Source organism: Haemorhous mexicanus, chromosome 12 (genome assembly GCF_027477595.1).
Source record: "Haemorhous mexicanus isolate bHaeMex1 chromosome 12, bHaeMex1.pri, whole genome shotgun sequence".
In the NCBI taxonomy this organism is placed as follows: domain Eukaryota; kingdom Metazoa; phylum Chordata; class Aves; order Passeriformes; family Fringillidae; genus Haemorhous; species Haemorhous mexicanus.
The window spans coordinates 19745162-19766796 of record NC_082352.1 but is presented as its reverse complement, the minus strand read 5'-3'; the positions used below and the strand labels follow the sequence as shown (position 1 = coordinate 19766796).

Genomic DNA, 21635 nt, shown 5'->3' with positions numbered 1-21635 from the left:
TGGGAAGGGACCTCAAAGCTCATCCCATTCTCCCCTCTGCCATGGGCAGGGACAGCTCCCACTGTCCCAGGCTGCTCCAAGCCCCATCCAACCCGGCCTTGGACACTGCCAGGGATAAGGTACAAATTAATGAGGGACTGTAATGGAATATGGCCATGGAAATATGGGTAGACATAAAGCAAAAATTCTTCATGGAGAAACTGAATACCCACTGCCTCCATGTTGGGTTCTTGCAGGGGCAGGGTGATGTCCCCACCGGCACAGCTGGGACCTGGAGCTGCTGCAGAGAGCCCAGAGGAGGCTCCAGGCTGATCAGAGGATGGAGCAGCTCTGCTGGGAGAACTGGGATTGTTCCCCTGGAAAAGAGAAACTTCAAGGTGACCTCCTGGCAGCCTTGCAGTGCCTGAGGGGAGCCCACAGAATGATGGAATGGGACTGTTTATAAGAGCCTGGAGTAACAGGACCAGAGGGAATGGCCTCAAACTGACAGATTACGTTTGGATTCGATGTTGGGAGGAAATTCTCCCCTGTGAGGGCGGGGACACCCTGGCACGGACTGCCCAGCGAAGCTGCGGCTGCCCCATCCCTGGAATTGTCCCACGCCAGGTCGGACCCTGGCGCACCCTGGGACAGCAGGCGGTGTCCCTGCCGGTGGCCGGGGTGGGACGGGAGCATCGCTGCCCTCCGTGCCCGCTCCATGAGGGCGCTGCGGGTGTGCCCAGCCCTGAGCTACCCTCCGTGCCCGCTCCATGAGGGCGCTGCGGGTGTGCCCAGCCCTGAGCTACCCTCCGTGCCCGCTCCATGAGGGCGCTGCGGGTGTGCCCAGCCCTGAGCTACCCTCCGTGCCCGCTCCATGAGGGAGCTGCGGGTGTGCCCAGCCCTGAGCTACCCTCCGTGCCCGCTCCATGAGGGAGCTGCGGGTGTGCCCGCCTCAGCGTTGCCCTCCGTGCCCGCTCCACGAGGACGCTGCGGGTGTGCCCGCCTCAGAGTTGCCCTCCGTGCCCGCTCCACGAGGACGCTGCGGGTGTGCCCGTGCCCCTGCCCAGCCCCTGCCCTGCCCTCAGGGCCGCGCCAAGGGCGCCCCGCCCGCCGCGCCTGCGCGGGGCCGCGCGCGCGTCCCTTCCGCCTCCCGCGGAAGCGCCGCCCCCGCCGCTTCCGGGATCCTGCGGCTCCTCGGGAGCCTCGGGAGCCGCGGGCGCGGTGGCGGCGGGCGCGGAGCTCCAGCGGCCGGGGCCCGGCCCCAGCGCCCCACCGCGCCAGGGCAGCGGCGCCGCCACCGCCGCCGCTGCTGCTGCTGCTGCTGAGGTAAATCCGCTCGCGGTCCCTCCCCGCGCCCCGGCGGGTCCCCGCGGCAGGGAGCGCGGTGGCCCCGGGAAGGGCGAGCGGGGAAGGTGAGCGGGGCTGAGCCGCCTCAGGCCGGGCTGAGCGCGGAGCTGCTGTGTGGGCGCAGTTCGTGGGGTGTTTCTGCGTCTCCTGTCGCTTTCCGCGTTATCTACACCCCCCCAAAAAATTAAAATTTATCCCCCGGCAGCTGTGGGCAGGAGCGCGGCCGTGTCCCGGTGCCCCGGCGCGGGTGGTGCGGAGCCCGAGGTGCGGCCGGGGAGGCTGAAGGGCAGCGGGCAGCTCCCGTCCGAGTCGCACCTTTCCGGCCGTGCCCTGCCGCTTGCTCCGGGGAGTTCCCCTGGTTTCTGTGCTTCTCGTTTTCCTCATTTCCAGGAGGGGAGGACGGCGCTTGCAGGAAGTGGGAATGCAAATAGCTCTCAAACCAGAGGGTGGGTTGGTGCGGCACAGCGTGTGTGTGATCTGTGCCGTGAAAAAAAAAGGGATTGGGAAATCACTGGCTACTTTTTATACAGAATATCCACTCGTGTGATGGTATCGGGATGCAGAATTACAGTGATGTAACTGTTTGCTTTGCTGGAGACATAATTAGGTTGAAGTCGCCGTGACTGTTCACATTAACAGACTTAAATTAGCTCTTTTGAAGTGAATGCTCTCTGGCTTTGAAAATTTGCAGATAAAAAGGAGCCGTACTGGTTCATTAGGAGATGAAACTGATGTGAAATTTTAGTGGTTTGAGATTAGAGTTAAATAGCTGAGATCTCTTTGTGGCTGAAAGGAATTGGTAATACTTTTATCTCTCTAAATACTCTATCTCTCTTCTTGGTTTTCCTTTAGCATAGTATATTTTGTATCATACAGATCTGATGATTTCTTTTTTATGCCTTTTATGAGGGCTGAGAACTTTTAAGGAAAGTGGATTGATGGAGTTTTGTCGTGGTTGAATGGCTGAACATGAAGAACATAGAGGAAATATGAGGAACATTTGAAATGAGGAACAATTGAACACGAGCAACAATTCTAACAAAGGCTTGAACATTCCTCTAATGAATATTGGAAGTTGCTAGTGAGAATAGTTTAACCAATAACATTATATTTTGGAACCTGGGAAGAAGAATCACATGGATATAGATGTGGATGTGGATATAATAGCTGACATCAAAATGTGCTTGCCAGGTTAATATCACAGAGCAATCACTGTGTGTGATACCTGAGCTCTCTTCAGTGGACTGTGAGGACAGAGTGTGCTCTGATGAATGCAAAAATTAGAAATAAAAAATTACTCTCTCAAGTAGGATGTGGTCCATGCAATTGCTGTTGGCAAAGAGGTAAAACTTTCAGCTTTCACATACCAGTGTTGATATTGGTGTGAGTCTGCAGCCTTGTGGGGTCTAATCTGAATTTGAGCCTGTGGCCCTGTTCCAGAAGAGGCAGAAATCAAAGCCCAGGCACAGATTGTGTTCGTGTCCTTCTCAGGTGAAGGTTGCTTGATGCAGGAGCCTTTTGTCCTTGCTGCTGTACCCAGTGAACTCTTGGTGGATCAGATAGTGTTCTTTGCTGGGCAGCAAAGTCATGTGTAATGTATTTTCTTTGACTTTCACATCTCAGGGTGAAAGATGTGTTATTGAAAAGATATCCTGTTGAACATCTCTGGTATTGCTTTGTGCTTTTATTAAAGTGATTTGGTATCATAAATCTATTCCATGTCTGATAGCAAAGCTTTGTAAAACTTTATATTAACATGTGTTCTGACTACATGCATTGGGGTGCTTTCTTGCATTTTTAATAATTTCTTTTACTGTGAATTCTCATTTCTGGGTTTTGAGGATATTTATAAAGATGCTACTGGCATAAATCATACAAATGGTTTGGGTTGGAAGGGACCTTAAAGATCATCTTGTTCCCACCCCCTCTGGGAACATCCTCAACCAGATGGGATTGCTCAGAGCTCCATCCAGCCTGGCCTTGAACAATTCCAGGGATCCAGGGGCAGCCACAGCTTCTCTGGGCACCCTGTGCCAGGGCCTGCCCACCCTCATAGGCAGCAATTCATTCTGTATATCTAAACTAAATGTCTTTTTCTTTCAGTTTGAAAAAAGACATAAGTAATTGGATGATCATCTTCCCAATAAGACCTTCATAGTTATGCTATGTACTTCTGTATACTGAGGAGGTTTGGAAGCAGCACATCCCCTTTTCAAAGCTGGAAAGGAGCAATTCCAGTGTTTCCTGATGGGCTGGCTTAAGGAGAATTGTTACAGCTTGAAACTTTCACTGTATTAAATATGTACTTAGTGACTATTCTCTTCAATGTGTGCCCACAAATAATCTCACATTAATTCTGTGCTCACTGTGACCTGTCCCTCTGTGCCTGCAGGAGAGCAAAGATGGAGCAGCACAAGGAAAGGGCTGCAAGGCATAAATGGGAAATCCAAGAGAGAAACACTTAATATATTGTAAGAACAACAGCAGGGTTTTGGAGAGATGATGAGCTGTGCCACTGAGCATGGATTTGGGGATAAGTTGGTCACACTGCAGGGTTGTGTCATGGATCTCCATCACAAGTTATTCCAGCTGCTCCTCTTCAGAGCTGTGTGTGCTGTGTTAAGGACATCCCAGGTTCCCAAATTGCTGAGAGGGTGGCTGCTAAACCAGTCCCTGGAAAAGAATTAAAACAGTCACAGCTGGCTTTTTAAATGCCTTTGCAGCTTGGCTTGCCTGGATCTGTAATGCAAGTAGGTGATTCTTCTAAATGAGACATGAGTCTGTGCAGACATTATCTGATAGATATTTATCTGTCAGCAGTGCACAGTCCAAATTGCCCATGGGTGCAGGAGGAGCTTTGCCTGCTTGGTTTACTTAAAACTCCCAAGTTCCTGGAGTTAATGTTTATGCTGTAACCTCTTAGGGAGATTACAGGGCTGTAATTTTGATTTGCCCCCAGTGCTCTGCTTCCAGGTGGGATTTAAATCCGTTGTAGGTAAGTGCTGCAGGGTTGTTATTCTAGTGTGCAATATGTGTTGGTGTCTCTACAACTATGTAGAGCAATCAGAAATGTTGAAATAAAGGCATTCTCTTTATTGTGTTACCACTGAAATGGGAGGAATCTTAGGAGCTGCTCATTGTGTAGCTTGAAGGAAAAGGCAACCAAAAAAATTTATGCTTTGACAGCTGATGGATTTTTTAGCCTGTATATAAATTCTTACTTGTTTAAAAATTTACAGAGAAATAAGCTTTTTTTTTTTTTTTTTTTTTTTTTTTTTTTTTTTTTTTTACAACAATGCTTTTCTATTCATCCTCAAAAAAATAGCAGGGAAAAGGACGGTTCTTAAGCCTGGAGTGCCTTTTTTTTAAACTTAATTACCAGTCCAGGGGCCTTGTGATACAATTAGTTGTGTTGTATCATTTGTCTTCCTAATCCCTTTTGCAGCCTTCTTCCGCTAAACCCAGTGATTTTATGATTTTACAAGGGCATCTTTCTGGTGATCATGAGTTTATAACATAACTTCTTCAAAAGTTGTTTGGGTTTTTTATTCCAGTAGTACATCTGCCTTTTAGCTCTGAGTTTCAGTACTAGAGAGGTGTAGGTCAGATGGCATATTCCCATCCTGGAATTTCAAGTAACACCTAGGAATGGAACAGGGTTGGGTCAGGTTTAATATAACCACGTGTGCAAACATAACATTGGCCATGAAGCATTGAATAATTTGGTGTTATCTTCTGGTGCTAAATAAAGATTTGTACAAGGTCAAATTAAAAACTGTTGCTTGATGTATTAGAGGTTGAAGTGTAATGCTTTGCCCTTCTGTACTCTAAGTATGCAACAAAAGTAAATTTGGTTAGGACAGGCATTGAAGCAAATAAATGAAGAGTAGAGGGAAGCTGTGAGCATCTCAGTGGGGATGCTGAGCTCTTCATAAAGGGAGAGCTTTCAAACATTGATCCTCTTCCCTTGCAGGGACCCAGGTGGGGGCACTGGTGTGGGCAGCTGGGGAGGAGAGGGAAGGGGCAGATCCCATGGGAATGCCTAAATCCATTATCCCTGCAGAGCTGAGCTGAGGGGACACTTGTACATAAACCAGGGACTGGCAAGGCTGTGACAAACACAGATTTTGCACAGGATTGCAGTTGGGATTAGGGCTGACTGAACAAATCATGTCCCTGTCTCGTCAGTGAACTCTCCAGGAGCAGTTGCAGCTGATGGCTGTGAGCTGAATATTTCACCTGCAGAGCTGAGTGTGCCACTGCCTGTCATCCCCAGCTCCCCACAGGTGGGTGGCACTGCACATTAATGGCACACACTCAGCCTGTCTGCTCCTGTGTCTCTGCTCAGATGCCACCTCAGTGACAACTTAATGGGTGTGCATTTCACAATATTGTGAAGTTTAAGGAAAGTCTAAAAGCTTATTTGTACAGCAAACCACAAAGCAATCATCACAGCTTCCTGCAGTGGTACAGAGTATAAAGGGGGTGGTTATAAACTAAAAGAGGGTCAGTTGGGGTTTGATATCAGAAGTTTTTCATAGTGAGGGTGGTGAAGCTCTGTCAGGGAGGCCTCATCCCTGGAAAAGTCCAGGCTCAGGTTGCTTGGGGGTTTGGAGCAGCCTGGGATGGTGGGAGATGTCCCTGCCCATGGTGGATGGTGGCACTAGGTGACTTGTAAAGGTCCCTTCCAACCCAATCTCTTCAATAATTCTGATATGTTCATAATAAACATTTGCATTGCCATTTGGTCTTGCAGTAGAATGTTTGAGTTTGTTTAGATAAGGTAAGAGACTTCTGCTTTTCAATCCCCCTTGAGCTGGGACCATTTGAAAATGGGTACTGAAGGAACTCCACCAGTAGTGCTCTGTTTGGAGTATCTATTTCTAACAAGCTGCTTTCAGAAGTTTTTCAAGAAAGTGACTTTGTATTTGCTGTAGCTCTGAAATGTCAGAATCCATTAAGTTAACCTTGCAAGTAAGAGTGATTTCCATGTCACAAAATTTGCTTCAAATAAATAGAGAATAAAACCAATGAAGAAGAAAACTCTAGGTGCTTCTTTAGGCAGCTTTAACCAGACAGCAGTTTGGGCCCACACCTCTTCTGTTCTCTTCCCCAAATAGAAATGAAATGCAAGGTTCTGTGCTGCAATCCTGCTCCAAGTGCCATGTGGTGATTTCCAAAAGTTCACAGCTGAAAATGTCAAGGTTTCAAGTACCTGGTTCTCTAAATAAAACACAAACTTTTCCATTGTAGCTACATGCAGCATGTCTCAGAGTGCTACTATTGATGTCTGTTCTTTGTATTTAACAGTATTTTCCTGGTGCAGCTTTGCTAATCAGTTTGTTGGTGATGTCTTTGCAGATTACATCAGACATGACTATGTGAATAACCAGGGATCAGCCAAAGGCAGGACAGGATGTCAGAATAACATACAAAACATTTTTGAGGTATTTGTTTTGTTTTGGATTTCTTTAATTGTGCTAAAATTTTTTGGTTGTCTTTAAGACATTTAAGCAAAATGAATGCAGTAATTCTGTGCTGTTCCATACTTAAAACACTCCTTAAAAGTGTTAGAAGCCCTTTTTTGATGAAGTAATAACTGATTTGCATGGTTATCTTCATGTTTCAACTGCTAATTCAGTATTTTTATGGCACTTAAATTTTCTTGACCACAAGGGCTGGTGATGTCCCAAAGTGCTATTGGACTTAATTGGGACAGATTGTAGTTTTAATTCTGAACATTAAGAAAGATCAAGATAATCTGAACTGGGTGAAAAGAGGGCCGTTTTTAGGTTAAGTTAAGCTTAAATTACTTTAGAGGGAGATAAAGTTCATTCTTTCCTAAGGTCATTTTCTAGTGTGTGACATCTTCATCCTTGGCTTAGAAGCTGCATTCTGGTGAGAGAGAGGAATTTTGTCCAAAAAAAGCCCAATGTGTGAGCAGAACATACAATTTGACTCCTAGAAATTGTAATAGATCCAAGCAGCAGAGCTGAATTTCAGTTTGTTCTGTTCCCCAAGCAGAGAATGTGTCCTTCAGACACCTCACAGTGTCCTGGGAGCTTCCCAGCTATTTTTGCAGTTGCTCTCACATCTCTCTGCTGCATCTGCTTGTATTTATTTTCATTTCTGGTTACTTGGATTGCTCCTGCCTGGATTTCCTGGGCAGAATGTGTTATTCTGATTCCTGATAAAGAGATTTTAAAGGGTTTAGACAAACACAACTTCATCAAACACCATGTCAGTGCCAGTGTCTTCACCTGGCAGTGGTCGCTTGGACCATTCTAGAGGAACAAAGTGATCCCAAATTCAAGGTCTTGAGATGGAAATTGAAATTGCAGTGCCATAATCCCTACAGTCATGTATAGGCTGCCATTAATAGGGGGGAAAAGGGAGACCTCTGTGTGCCTGTCATAAATCAATAGAAATGCTTTCAGGTTTCTCTCAGACATGGCCTTTAATAGCAGGAATCAATATGATTTTTAGAACACAGTATACTTTTAAAGCAGCAGGATATTCTCAAGGCCTAATGTTTAAGCTTCAATTTGTCTCCTGTTTGTTGATAGCACTTCAGTTCTGCCATTCCATATCTTTCCTTGGGAGAAATGTCTGGAAAATGCTTCTCTTTTCATGAGAACTGTTAAGGCTTCTCGTCTGGTTTTTGCTCCACATTGGAAGGACAACAAAGACCTTAAAAGAGTTTTCATGAAATTAAATGAATTAATGTGTTCTTTGAAAATCTGATTCGTGTAATCTGTTGCCATGTTCATTTAACCAGAACCATTTGTTTCCCTTAAGTTTGGGCTGATCTGAGACTGTTTGATAAGTTATCCAATAGATCTTTGTAACAGGCTTGTGGTTTTTCCAAAACAATAACATTTTTTGTCAACAAATTTAGCTGCTTTCTAACTTGCTGTGTTGTTTGTTGTGAGCAGTGTATTAGAACAGCTTTGTTTCCATCCTGGTTTTCCATTCTACTCTTCCCTCACTTGCTGGAGCAGAATGAAAAGTCAACAACAGTCTGGTGCCATAATTTGCTGTTTTCAGAGAGACACGAGCTGTAATTTTATGAAGACTTAGCCATTTTAGTTTGAGATAAAAGAGAGAAGTTGAGTTTTTAGCAGAAGAGGAGGAGTGCTTTATGAGCACAGCATGATGGAAATGAAACCAGTCTAAAATCCCTTTGTCAGGCATTGAAGTTGCATGTTAGTGGTGGGTTAACCCTGGCTGGACACCCACCAAAGCTAGTCTGTGTGTCTCTCTCAGAGAGGGGAGAGAAAATATAAAAGAAAGGCTTGTGGGTCCAGGTAAGAGCAGGAGAGATCACTCAGCAATTACCATCACAGGCTTGACCTGGGGAAATCAGCTTAATTTATTACCAATGACATTAGAGTAGAATAATAAGAAATAAAAACTAAAAACAGAAAACCAAACAAAGCTAAAAACAACCAAACAAAACCCTTAAAACCAAAACCTTGAACCTGTCCCTCCTTCTTTCATATTCACCTTGCTGCAGTCACAGAATCGCTCAGGCGTCGATCAGAAAGAATCCCAGTTCTATTATGAACTTGAACATGCTTTATCTCCCAGAAACAAAACCCCAGAGCCAGCTGTACTCTGTTTCCTCATTAATAATGAATACCAATGATGATGATGGTGGTGGTGGTGGTGTGTTTGTCCCTGCAGGGCGAGGCCAGCAAACCATGCAGTCATCAGGGCACCGTTTCCGCGATGTCGAGCACCACCCGCTCCTGGCCGACAATGACAGCTACGACTCCTCCTCCTCCTCCTCGGAGGCTGACATGGCTGACAGGGTCTGGTTCATCAGGGACGGCTGTGGCATGGTCTGTGCCATCATGACCTGGCTCCTGGTGGTCTATGCAGACTTTGTAGTGACTTTTGTCATGTTGCTGCCTTCCAAAGACTTTTGGTACTCCGTGATCAACGGGGTTCTCTTTAACTGCTTGGCAGTGCTGGCTCTGTCGTCACATCTGAGGACTATGCTGACTGATCCAGTAAGTATCCAAGAGTTCCTTGGCATTGGATTGTCCCCTCCATCTGCACAGAAGTTTGGAGAAGTCTTCTGCCGGGAAAAGTAGTGTTAGAGTCAAAATCCTCGTGTTAGAGTCAAAATCCTCGTGTTAGAGTCAAAATCCTCGTGTTAGAGTCAAAATCCTCGTGTTAGATTTAAAACCCTCAAGGTTTTGATGTTACCTGTGCTTATCATCAGGATGGTACCTCTACGTCTCCTGTTACTCCATTAATGAAACCATAGAACAGTCAATATAAAATTTATAAAAATGTTAGACTCAAAAAAACCCAGTAAAATATTACTGCAGGTCCTGAAGAAGCTAATAAAGTTTAGTCTTCTCTGTCCTCATTTTTCTTACCTTTTTTTCATCAGATTTATTTTCAAAATTTTTACCTTCACCTTTTGCATCTCTTGAAATGCTCCCATGCTTCCCATGGAAGAACTTTTAGAGGTGGATGTGCTGCAAAACCTCAGGCACACTTGGCATACTGAAAAAACCACTGTCCCATGTGATTCCTGCATTTTTGTCTTTGAATATTTGGAGTCAGAGGGAAGGGAGATTTAAGCTGAACACACATTGAAGCAGTGTAGGTGTAAGAGGTCTAGAAAGTGTTCATTTCTTAGAACTTTTACTCCTCAAGATTTCAAGTGATGAAATAGTTGATTTTGTACTAAAATCCATTACTATTTTTAGGGAATAAATCTGGGAAAAGTGGGGTGAGGGGAAAAAACATCTCTTTTCTCCAGATTTTTCTCCAGTAGCAATGTATGGAGAATTTAAGGGAGCATTCAAAAACCCAGCAGGGTGTTGTAGTTAATGATTTTCTAGGTCTTTGATTTACTTCTGTCCACACCCAGTGATGAAATATCACAACTTCTACAAACTGTGATAGCTCAGAGAGATAATGGTTTAAGGATTTATTGCTTATAAATATGAGCTGGTAAAACTGGGTGTCTTTCTAGACCTGTGGTGTTTTTTATGATCCAAACTGAGATGAGTCACTGCTTTTTTTCCTCCATTCCTTTCATGCTGACTCCCAGAATGGAAGACACAACTGTGTGATAGAAACTAAAATGAAAGGAATGAACTGCCTCAAAACTCATGTGAATTAAATTTACTCTTGTAACTATAAAAATAGATTTTTGGTGGCTGGCTGTGACTGTGAAAGATGTTTTTGAAATAGAGTGTATTTTTGTCAGCAAAATGCTTGAAGGCATGGTCTGAGGTTCTGATCCTCGTGGCAGGTGAATAGGGGAATGTGAGATGTTTACACCAAATACTAACTGGGGTAAGAATGTTCAGATTGCAAAATCCACCTCAGGAGTACAGCATGAGTGCTTAAGGAAGTCTCTGTGTACCCCTGTGACACCTGGTCAGGTTTGAAGCACCACTCAGCCAAAAAGCTCACCTGGGACAGGACCTGGGCTGTGTCTTGGCAACACTAACACACATTTATTATGCCAGGCCATAGGTAACAAAACCTCCCTGCCTCAGCAGAGGGCTCTTTGGCAGGGGAATCTGAGTTCCTGCTGGCTTCTTAAATCTGTCCCAGAACTTCTTAAGGTGTCTGTGTCAAGTGCTGATGTTGCCAGGGGGCTTTTTTTGAATGAGAATGACTTGTAGAGTGTTGCAGTTGGCTTAGGCTGAGCTGCAGAAGGCTCTCCCTGTGTGAAGGAAGTGCTGACCTGGAGCAGTTGTACAGAAAGGCCACTTGGCTGGCACATCCCAGTTTGTTTTACAATCACTTCCCCTCACAGATAAGGCTTTATCTCCATAAATGAGCAGGGTGACAATGATGCTGTCCATTATTTTCTCCTTACTAATCCAAATTTAGATCCTGATCTCAGGGTGCAGCTCTGTGATAATCAGATCAGAGAACTAATCATTAAAAGTTCATTTCTTTTCCCAATCAATTATTTTTCTTTTGAATCAGTTCCTTCAACTCTTTACCACAAAGCTGCACAATAAAGAAGAATAAAGAAGCCAGTGCTGGTCCTGCTAACAGTGTCCAGGCTAAAGATTTTAGGGGAAAAAAATGACAGTTCTCAAAAACTTGGGGCAGGTGGTTAAACCCTGGCTTCAGAGAGTTGAAATAACATCTTTCAAGTAGTTGCTGATTTAACTTTTTGGATGGCTTGGCCCATTAATCAAATGCCACAAGAAATATTCAGGGTAACTCCTCAGCAAATGATGGGCAGTGCTTGTATCTGCAGGGTAAGATGTGTCTCCCTCTTCATTTCTATGGGCTGGTGACAGGATATTCTGTGAGAATGAAGCTAATACTTGGCCAGAGATGAGTCTTGCTGGAATAAAGCTGAATTTGAGGTCAAGCAGAGGTAATTTATTCATTTGGAATTGATTCTGGCTTTGAATTAATGAACTTATTTCAGCAATTATCCTGAGGTTACTGGTATGAAGTATATGAAATGTATTTTTAAATGCTCTCATGCCATTTAAGAAGCTTTTTCTCCTCTAATTGAAATGATTTCAGGGGGCTGTGCCCAAAGGAAATGCCACTAAAGAATACATGGATAATTTGCAACTGAAACCAGGAGAAGTGATCTACAAATGTCCCAAGTGCTGTAGTATCAAACCTGAGCGTGCACACCACTGCAGGTATGCCAGAGTTCCTTAAAGACTTCTGCATTTGGAGGCCAGGAATAACATTTCTGATGTTTGTTCTTTTTTTTCCCCTACAAATTTCTTTTTGTATCCAGTAAACTTTCAAATTCCTACATTGCAGAGTATTTTATGAGTGTAATGTACTATGGCCAGAAATGACTGTGGATGAGGGGAGAGAAGGAAGAAACTCTTAAGATTTTATTACAATAACTGTGCTCTGGTGTCTTAAATAATTTTGATCTGTGAATATCTTTTCCTGTACATTATTCCAGTTATTGTGCTGTGCTGTGGGTAATGCAGGGCAAAGAAAAGAATCTCTAAGAAATTTCTGAGAGGAGCTGACTTAAGAAGTGACTCCTGCAGTCTTAAATGAACAAAATTTAGGGTAGTTTAAAATGATTACTTTGTGTCATCTCTTCTTTGCAGTGCATCTGAAGTTATATGTGAATTGGCAGATTATTTTCCCAAAGTTGCATGAATAATTGGTTAAATGCACTTCCACTTACTGAAAATCCATTTCAATAAGGACAGAAATGATAATCATTTGAACTAAACATGCTATGGAAGAGATAGTAAATGTATATTTTTAATTCTCAGTCTTTGGAGTTTTCAGGCACTGTGGAAATGCTTTTGTAGTGTTTATTGTGTGCCAGTTGAAAATAGCTGTGCCTGCATAATCAGGGCTTACATAAAGATGCAAATGCTTCTGGTGGCTCTCTAGGTGTGGGGAGTGATGTGTGTTGAATTGTGAGAAGTACTAAATTGAAATCTCTGAGTTAGTGCCTGTCAAAAGAACAGAGCAGAGTCTTGTCAGGACTCTGAGATGATTCTGGAGCTTTGTGGGTTCTAAATTAAAAGCCTCATGTGTGTGTCAGTGCTCAGTGCTACAGCTGAGAAGCTGCTCCCATTTATAAATACTCAGCCTTGGCATGGAGCTCCTGCTCTTCTCTCAGCTCTGAGTGGGATTTGGGATCTGGAGTGTGAAGGGAGAAGTTCCATGGATAAACAGGCGAGGATGGAATGCTCTGCAGTTGCTCTGTGTGTGCTTTAGGCTGCCTTTGCTCAGGTGCAGATCCCAGGGCTGCCTTGCTGTGCAGGGATGCTGCTGCTGCTGCTTTATCAGCTCAGGAGTGCTCACTGGAGGATGGCTGGGGGTGGAGGCAGCACAGCTGCTCCTGGAAAATCCCCAGAGATCCAGGAGAGCTGTGCAGTGTTCACATGGCCTGCCTCTGTGTCCATGAGATCCAGCCCCTGCAAAGATGGGCTGGATCTCACTCATTTTCCCATCCCATATTCTGGTTGATTCCTGCAGAGACCTTGCAGGTATCTATGGAAAGCATTTCCCACATCCTTGCTCCTGGTAGAATTTGCTAATTTGGAAGGAGCCCGAAGTGAAAACAACATCTGTTGAAATACATATGACAGAAAAAGAGCTGGAGTGTCAGAGATCCTGGAGCTCAAATGCCTTCTTTATAGCAAGAATTTGAGCAACATTTATTTTTAAAGCAGAGCAAGAATGGATAACGTCAGTGATAAAGGAAATACCTGATATTTTCAAAGGGGTTTTCTTTTCCCCAAGCACCTATTTGGGGACCCAGCTTTGTCTGTCTCAGGCATTGTTTTAATCCTTGATCAAATATTTTACCTAAGGGTAAAGGAAGCATTTTGGGGCTTGCTGAGTGCATCCCTGGCTCCACAGAATATCAGAGTCTGAAAGTGTTGTGAGGCTGCTGTCATGTTTTTCTCAGCAGTTGGATTTCTGGTTTAATTGTCTTTGTTTCTGTTAATCTGATTCTTTGCCTTCAATTAATCACTGCAGGAGTTCACCCAATAGAAAAAGGGTTTGTTTGATTATGCTGCCAATTTTTTTTTATTGGTTTGCAAACCCATTCCAAGGACATTAAAAGGATGATCTAGTCCCAAGTATTTAAAGTGGCAATTTGCTGATAGAAGAGGCTTGAAAATGGAAATTGAAGTTGTTTGCTGTTGGGAAATACTTACACTCAGAGAGAGCCACAGTGCATGTTTTCAGTAGTAAATTATTAACAGAAGAGACTCTTAGGATGTAGTTACGAAAATTGTTGTGCAACACTGCAACAGAAGTTCTTTTAAGGAAGAAAAATAGTTTCATAATACACATTAGTGATGGGGAAAAGAGCAAGAACCTTTAATTACAGCTAAGCATCTCTGAAATAAAATGATGAAATCGAAGTGATGTTTTAGTGAGCAGTTAACATTTTCAGCACAGGGAAGAGCCCTGTCCTGAGTGAATGGGATTTCATTTTCACAGCTGTCATAATTTCTGCCTATTCTGAGTGCCTGTGTTGTGTGAGGGGAGCTGTTACTCTGAATAAAGTCACTGAGATGTTTCCACCAGGCTCCCAGGGAATATCTGTAATCCACACCCATTTCTCTTGAGTCTGTAGCTGTGCCTTTCTGAATGTTATCTTTGGCATTCAGAGCTGTAATGCACCTGCCTGAGTCCATGGAGCAGCAATTCCAGGCTGGAGGAGAGACTTTCCTCCATCCACGGGTGCTTGTTCTGTTTGCTTCTTTCTTGTGAACATTCCTGGGTGCAGCTGAAGGAGGGATTTCCCCAAATTCCTGCTGCATAAAAAAGAATAAAATACAAGGGATGGGGTAGGAAGAAGGCAGAAGCACTGGTGGAAGCATTGCTGTGAGGTTGTTGGTGGGAGATCAGGAATGAAGGCAGGATTCCAGATATCTGAGCTCTTGTGAGAGCTCTGTGTGGGCTTGTGAGAAATTCTGAATGAGCAGAATCGAGTCCTGCCCACCTCCCATCCTCCAGCCTTCAGCTCAGTTGAGCCTGGGTAGGGTTTTACTCAGCACTTCACATTAATATTGCTTTTTAGAGTGCTGGCATGGATTCTGTGGCACATCAGGAGCCTTGTCTGGTTGTGGTACTCAGGGAAATGAGAGGCTGGACTTGCAGGCAGCAAGGGAAGTCTTTTGAGGAGCCTCCTGAATGTCTCCTCCTGAGTGATACCCACTTTTCCTGCACCAGAGTGTGCTTGTGGTGTTTATCTGCTATTGGGATTTTCGCTTGTATTTAAAAAGTCATTTGTAGCAGAGGATGAATCCTCTTTAATGTCCACAAAACAAGAGGCAGGGGGAATGTAGGGGCTGGGTTTTGATAGCCCAGAGCAAAGGCAGCTTCATTTGGGATTCTTCCCCATAACCTGGACATGATGTGTTCTGCCTCGTGCTGAATTACTTTAGAATCATACAAATGTGACAACTTAAAAATGATTTTCTGCCTCAGAGCACTGATTTCCCCCCACACCTCCCTCTTTTGTCTCTCCAGTGACAGTCACCCAGCTTTGTTTTGTGGTTTGTCACTGCAGCACTTGTAGATACCACATAAGTCAGCCTGTGTCAAAAACAAAGGGGTTTGAATCACAGTCCCTGCATTTTTAGGCTTCTTTGACTTGGTGACTGCTGAAGTGAAAATGTTTAATATTCTGGATATTCTGTGGGAAAATCTGCAGCACTGAGTATGTGGCTGTCTTAAGTACAAAGCTGGGAAAATGGAATATCAGCATTGCCTAAGATATTGATTTATGAACAACTACAACAGATGTTGCAACTGTTTAGTTTGTGGTGTGTAATTCTTCATTTTTGGCTGCAGAACTGAGCCCTCTGCTGCTGTATGGCAGATGTCAAATGGAGCTATTGGAGCATTTCTTTGACTTCTGTGGACATAGCCTTGACTCAAAACTGGGCAGGAACCAAGTGAACCAGCAGAGAACAGGAGTGTTCAAGCAGTCATGGACAAGTAGCTACTTGATAAGTGCTGGTTATAATTTCAATATTTGTGTTTTCTCTTGAGGAAGTGAGGTTTGATACTGTAAGCTGTGCTTTAGTTGAGATTTTGATTGCATAAATTTAGAATTTTATGGCCGGTTGAGACCTCAACAGTGACAGTTCCTCTCTTGAAGATGTGAATTTCTTGGGTTTCTTCTTACCCACAAGCAAAATTTACAACTTGAAAGCCTGTAAAAGTTAAATATTTATTTTATCTAAAAAACTTCTCCAGAAGGGAAAGGGTCTTATTAATACTGAGTGATAGAGAGCTGCAGGTTTCTGAATTTTTGGAATGTTCTGAGCTGCAGGTGTCCAAATTTCTGGATTTGTTTTATTGTGAGGAGTAATTTATGTACACGGTCCATTTTGGAGCAACCAAAAGCTGAGCTGTGAGAGGGAACAAACAGTTTCTTAAAAAGAAATGCAAATAAAATCCCTGTCTGCAGTTTGCCAAGAAATATTTCAGCACATCATCCTGTGACCACTGGCTGCCCTTGGTTCTACATTTCAAATGCAATTTCTCAGCAGAAGCCTCTTGTCCTTTTTTCCAGTATTTGCAAGCGATGCATCCGAAAGATGGATCACCACTGCCCGTGGGTGAACAATTGTGTGGGGGAGAAAAATCAGAGATTTTTTGTTCTGTTTACGGTAAGTGAGCAACAGCAGCTTGATTTTAGTCTGAATTTTCCTTGATTATACCAATTTAGGTTGTTGAGTGAGTAATGGCTTTAGGACATGATTGTGTTGGTGAATTGGGGGGGTTGTTCCTTCTGTGCAGGGTAGTTCTTCCCATATTCATTTTAATTTTGTGCTGTTGTTTCAAAGTTTCTTCTTCAAAGTTTTGCTGTGTTTTATGCAGTGGCAGGAGTGAAATGGTGCTGTCTCTTGTTTGCAGATGTACATAGCCCTTATTTCAGCTCATGCTCTTGTACTCTGTGGATTTCAGTTCTTCTCCTGTGTCCGAGGGCAGTGGACTGGTGAGCAAATAAATACTTAATTTTCATAATCATAGTCTAGTAGATACTAGGGAAAAGTCATAGCATTCCTATTTTAGTCCCATCTTTCAGTGATATCCTTAAAACATTTCAGATCTGTTTATCCCTCATTCTCCTTTTCCTTTCTGGCTTTTTCCCTCCCTTTCCTTCAGTCATTCTCTGTAAGAGCTGTGGCTGTCAGGGGCATTCTCACTCCCTTTACTCACAGTAGTAATTCACTACTTCTGTAGTAGTAAGGAAACTGAGCTGGTCCTCAACCACCTCAGCACTACATCACCTAAATCTGGGCTTTGTGTGCCCCACCTCAGTTCTGGGAATGGCACCTGAAATTCAAACAGATTTCTCCCTAATTCCATTGTTGGAGTCAGCTGTGGGGCTCCTGCAGAAAGGAAATTCCCTGAACTATCCCTTTTTTTTTTTTTTTATTTAGGCTTCTGGCTTGTATTTCTTACTGTTCAAGTGTGCCAGAACTCATTCTGGTCTTGTGCTTTTGGCAGATTGTTGATGTGTTCTTTTGGTCTATGAAGCAACAAGGAAATCCATGTGATTTTTATTTTTTTCTGAGTATTTCATTAAATGGATGGAACCTTAGAACTTTGTTTTACTTGAAACATTCACCTATCCCTGTTTAAATATAATTGAGTTAATCAGGTGATCTGAGGCTCTCCAGAGATGTGTGAGGCAGAACTTGATTACTTTGTGTGGAGAATTAAAATAAAAAGAGTAATAAAGCAATGGCAGCCAAGTGGAACATCTGTATTAGCAAGTCAGGGCTGACAGTGGGGATGGTTTTACAGCATCTGTCATGCAGGAAGCTCCAAGCTGCTCTCTCATGTGCAGGTCTGAGTTCTTCACTCACCTCATGTGCAAACATTTATTTGATAGTCTTGAAATCCTGAGGCAGGATTGCAGAAATAGTTACCATGTGCTTTAGAGGAAGCCAGAAATGTTACTTCCATAAAATTCTATATTTTCTTGATCAGCAAATAAAGCTGCTGCAAAATCAGAAGTTTGTTTTAAAATGTGAAATATTATTTCAAGTGCCAGACATGTAGGACATGCTCTATAATTTGCTGTTGATTTTTTTTTCTAACTACAATATCTCATTTTCACAGAGTGCAGTGACTTCTCCCCACCTGTAACTGTGATCCTGATGATCTTCTTGTGCCTTGAGGGTTTTCTGTTTCTCACTTTCACTGCAGTCATGTTTGGCACCCAAATCCACTCAATATGCAATGATGAAACGGTAAAAACCTTGACTTTTTTGTATTCTGTAAAATTTATTCTGGGAAGATGTGATTAGATGTGGTTTTATTTGCATGAGGAGAGGCTCTTACTTCAGAGAAAGCTGCAAAACTTCAATAGTTCATCATTTTTATTTTCTGCACTTGGGGGAAGATTGGAATGGTTTACTGGGGGTTGCTTTCTAACAGAAATTCTTGCACTGTTTGCTTTTTTGACAGTTTTTAATTTGGTTTTAAATGACAAAAAATGTAAAACTTCTGACTTGAGGTTTGACTTTCCTTTCTGAGCTGGCACAAATTCCTGCTGGGTGCCACGGGAGGTGTCTGCTTTTCTCAGGTTTACACTGAAAATCAGTCTCTCATCTCACTGTGATACATTTTATCAGAGGATAAAACAGAGTTTGGGCCCTTGGCTCCCTTGTCCTTATTTCTGCAGTGTCACACCTGGAGAGAATAACTGCTTGGAAACATAAGGAAATTGAATCCTGTGACTGTTCAATATTTTCTCATGTTTAAAAGTGTATTTCTGTAGTGAGGAGTAAGTGCAAAACAAGTGGTTAATACTGAGCTTTCATTACTGGGAAGCACAAAAAATGACCATCAAAATAATGCATTTGTGAGAGTAATCCTGTCTCCAGCAACTATGGAACAGGAGCCTTATTGTCTGCCTTCATTAACTGAGTAAACAGCTTGTAGTGTAGGATACTGCACGTGGATCCATCAGCTCTTCTGGGATTTTTGTCTTTTAGCTTGAGGGGGAAAGAGAGATATCAACCTTCTCGTATATATTTAATGTTCTGAATCTCCTTCCCTGTATCCACAGAGCTAAAACAGTTTCTGACTTGTCCCTTAATAATTAATAAATAACAGTAAGCTGAGGAACAACACGATGAAACAGCACAATAAAAGCGCAAGCCCAGTTTTTACAGCCGGGTTTTATATTCCATTAAACTCAACCTTGGACTTAGCAGTGCCTGCCTGCCTGTGTTTATTTGCAGGAGATTGAGAGACTGAAGAGTGAAAAGCCAACGTGGGAGCGCAGGCTGCGCTGGGAAGGGATGAAATCTGTTTTTGGGGGCCAGCCCTCCCTCCTGTGGATCAACCCCTTCGCAGGATTTCGCATCAGGAGACTTCTCCTGCGAGGGAAGAAAGGAGGACCTGAGTTTTCTGTTTGAGTCTAAATATGCTGGAACTTGCAAGAATCCTATATAGTATTTATTTTGGGGCCAGAGAAGGCTGTCTACATATAATCTGTGACCAGGTGAAACTGATATCAGACATTTGCTTGTAGCAAGCAGAGTTTTCTACGTTTATTGTCACAGACATCTCATTAATCCTGAGACAGGAACTGGATCTGCCATGATCTTCACAGCAGGATAAGCACGTGGTCACACTAAAGAAGCCAAATGTTGTCATGCTACTGTAATTTATTTTCTGAGATTACTTCCCCATTTTTTTGTTGAACCCTTTTTATTTGATAAATGTCTGGGGAATTACCTGTGTGTTTTTATAACGAGTCAAAGTCCTTGGATGCAGTTGTCAATCAGGAGGAACATTCTGGTGGAAGTTGATCTCCAGTGAGACACAGCCTTCTCAGTCCAGATTTCAGGGAATTGTGCTTTGTTCAGTTCTCCTTTCTCTTTCAGCTTGTCCTGATAAGCAGAGCTGTCCCTGTGTGTCCCACACATTCCTCATGTGCAGGTGCTGCCCAGCACAGAGGCACTGTCACACCCTGCCCAGTGTCTTCCCAGGCTCCCTAAAGCATGGCCTGTGTTTGGCAGTGTCCATCCCATCTGGCATTTAGGAAAGGCTGAATGTTCACTTGTAACCTGGCTGGGAGCCAAATCCTGCCCTGGGATGTGCATTTCCAGTTCCTCATGCTTTGATTGCAGAGGAACTCAGGTGTGGACTGTGCAGGGGTGAGTGGGACACTGTCCTGCTGTATGAGGTGACAGTGAGGGGACACATTGGGGGTCATTCACTGCAAACACTTTGTCCTTGTAGGGTCTTGCTCTGCCCCTTTTTTACTGTACAGACCTTTCATAGAGGGAAAGCTGTTGATGATCCCTTGGACAAAGACAGCAGAGAAAGAGGCAACTTCCCTCCTTTCTCAAGTACAGCACATCTTAAATGTAGGAACATCTGCAATAGAATGAGTTCTTTTGAATTCAACCATTTCCAACCAAAACTACTTTAAAGAAACGAGAGCAATATAGATCTAGAACTGCTTTATGTGGGCCTGACAAACAACAGTAGTGCTAAAAAATGTTCATAAATCTGCAAGTAATGAAATACAAGCTGCAAGTAATAAAAATCCAGCTAAAAGTTGATTCTTTAAAAATGGCATTTAGACTATTTTTGGTATTATTGTTAACCTATAAATTACTGACCATAGGAAGGATAAAGCAGGAGCCTTGATGCATAGCTTGAAATCGTGCCTAGAGAGTAAATAGCTCCCTGTTTTGGGACTTGCCTTAAAATTGTCCTGTTCTTGCTTTTGCTCAGCCAGTGGCACTGGTGACCTGTCCCACCTCAAGCAGCTCAGAGCCCTGCATTCCAACCCTTGTGCCCTGCAGGAGCTGTTTCCTTTCTCAGTGCCCTGCTGCTCCATCTCTTCGTGGCATCCCAATCCCAGCTCCATCAGTTTCTGTTCCTTGGGGTGGCTGAAGGTACTGAGGGATCCATTTCTTGTCTGTGCCCTGTGAACAAAACTGTGCAATACTTTGGGGTATTTTCACTTTGCTTTTGGGGGAGGGTGGTGGTGGTGTGGAATGCTGGAGCCTTCCTAGGTGGAAATCCACTGGAATTGCAGTCCTGTGAACAAAACTGAGGGGGAAGCTGGAAGTTCCACAGGATTCTGTGCAGATTCAGTTGCTCACTGAAGGATTGGGGAGAAAAAAAAGGTGTCTGGCTTTGTCCTGAGGCTCTTACTGTGTATATTGTTCCATGAGAAAATCAGAAAATAGCACTCCAGGTGGTTGGACCCTGTGACTTGGCAAATGTGTGCGTGTGGAATCCAGTTTACTCAGCTTTTCAAATCCTTACCTTGTAATTTTTTTTTATGTAAAAAAGAATAAACTAATGAATTGAAGTCTTAGTTGATTAACTTCTCTAGATGTCAAAGGTTTTTTTTTTTTTCACATAGATTGAAGCAGCTTCAGGGAAATAGTCTTGAATCCTTTGGTTTGTAATTAATTCATATTTATATTAATTAACTGCTCCAAATTAAAGAGGCTTCTCTGCTTATTAAGAATTTTAAGCTACACTCTTTTAGCCCTTCTTGGTCCTTCCATTTTCTTCATCCTCTGGTGCAGTTGCTTATTTTATTATAGAACCATGGAGTGATTTCCATGGGAAGGGACCTTAAAGCTCATCTTGTTCTCACCCAGTTTGTCTGAGGTGAGTGGGAAAACACTTCCAATCTGAAAACTCACCTCAGTATTCCAGCCTTTGCACTTCCAGGGAATTTGGGATAAATACAGGTTTGAGTCTCCAGTTTTTCCTGTGCAAATGTTGGATTTTTCCTCTGTTTCTGGAGCAAAAAGAGTTCTGAGCCTGGAGAGCAGGTTGGGAGTGTCCCCCCAAACAAG

The 21635-nt window shown here is 43.4% G+C and overlaps 1 protein-coding gene across 2 annotated transcripts; it reads left to right on the top strand.

The window, feature by feature from the left end:
• Positions 1-1286: 1286 nt before the first annotated feature.
• Positions 1287-21136, top strand: ZDHHC7 (zinc finger DHHC-type palmitoyltransferase 7). Of its 2 annotated transcripts, none has more exons than XM_059857451.1 (8): positions 1287-1305; positions 6688-6773; positions 9013-9341; positions 11851-11975; positions 16358-16454; positions 16702-16783; positions 17917-18047; positions 19044-21136. In XM_059857451.1, exons 3-8 carry the CDS (start codon positions 9030-9032, stop codon positions 19218-19220), a joined length of 924 nt encoding a protein of 307 aa, XP_059713434.1. In that variant the 5' UTR covers positions 1287-1305; positions 6688-6773; positions 9013-9029; the 3' UTR covers positions 19221-21136. The 2 variants fall into 2 exon arrangements, with proteins under 2 accessions (XP_059713434.1, XP_059713433.1); XM_059857450.1 differs by lacking the exon at positions 1287-1305 and adding an exon at positions 1348-1391.
• The last annotated feature ends 499 nt before the right edge of the window (positions 21137-21635 follow it).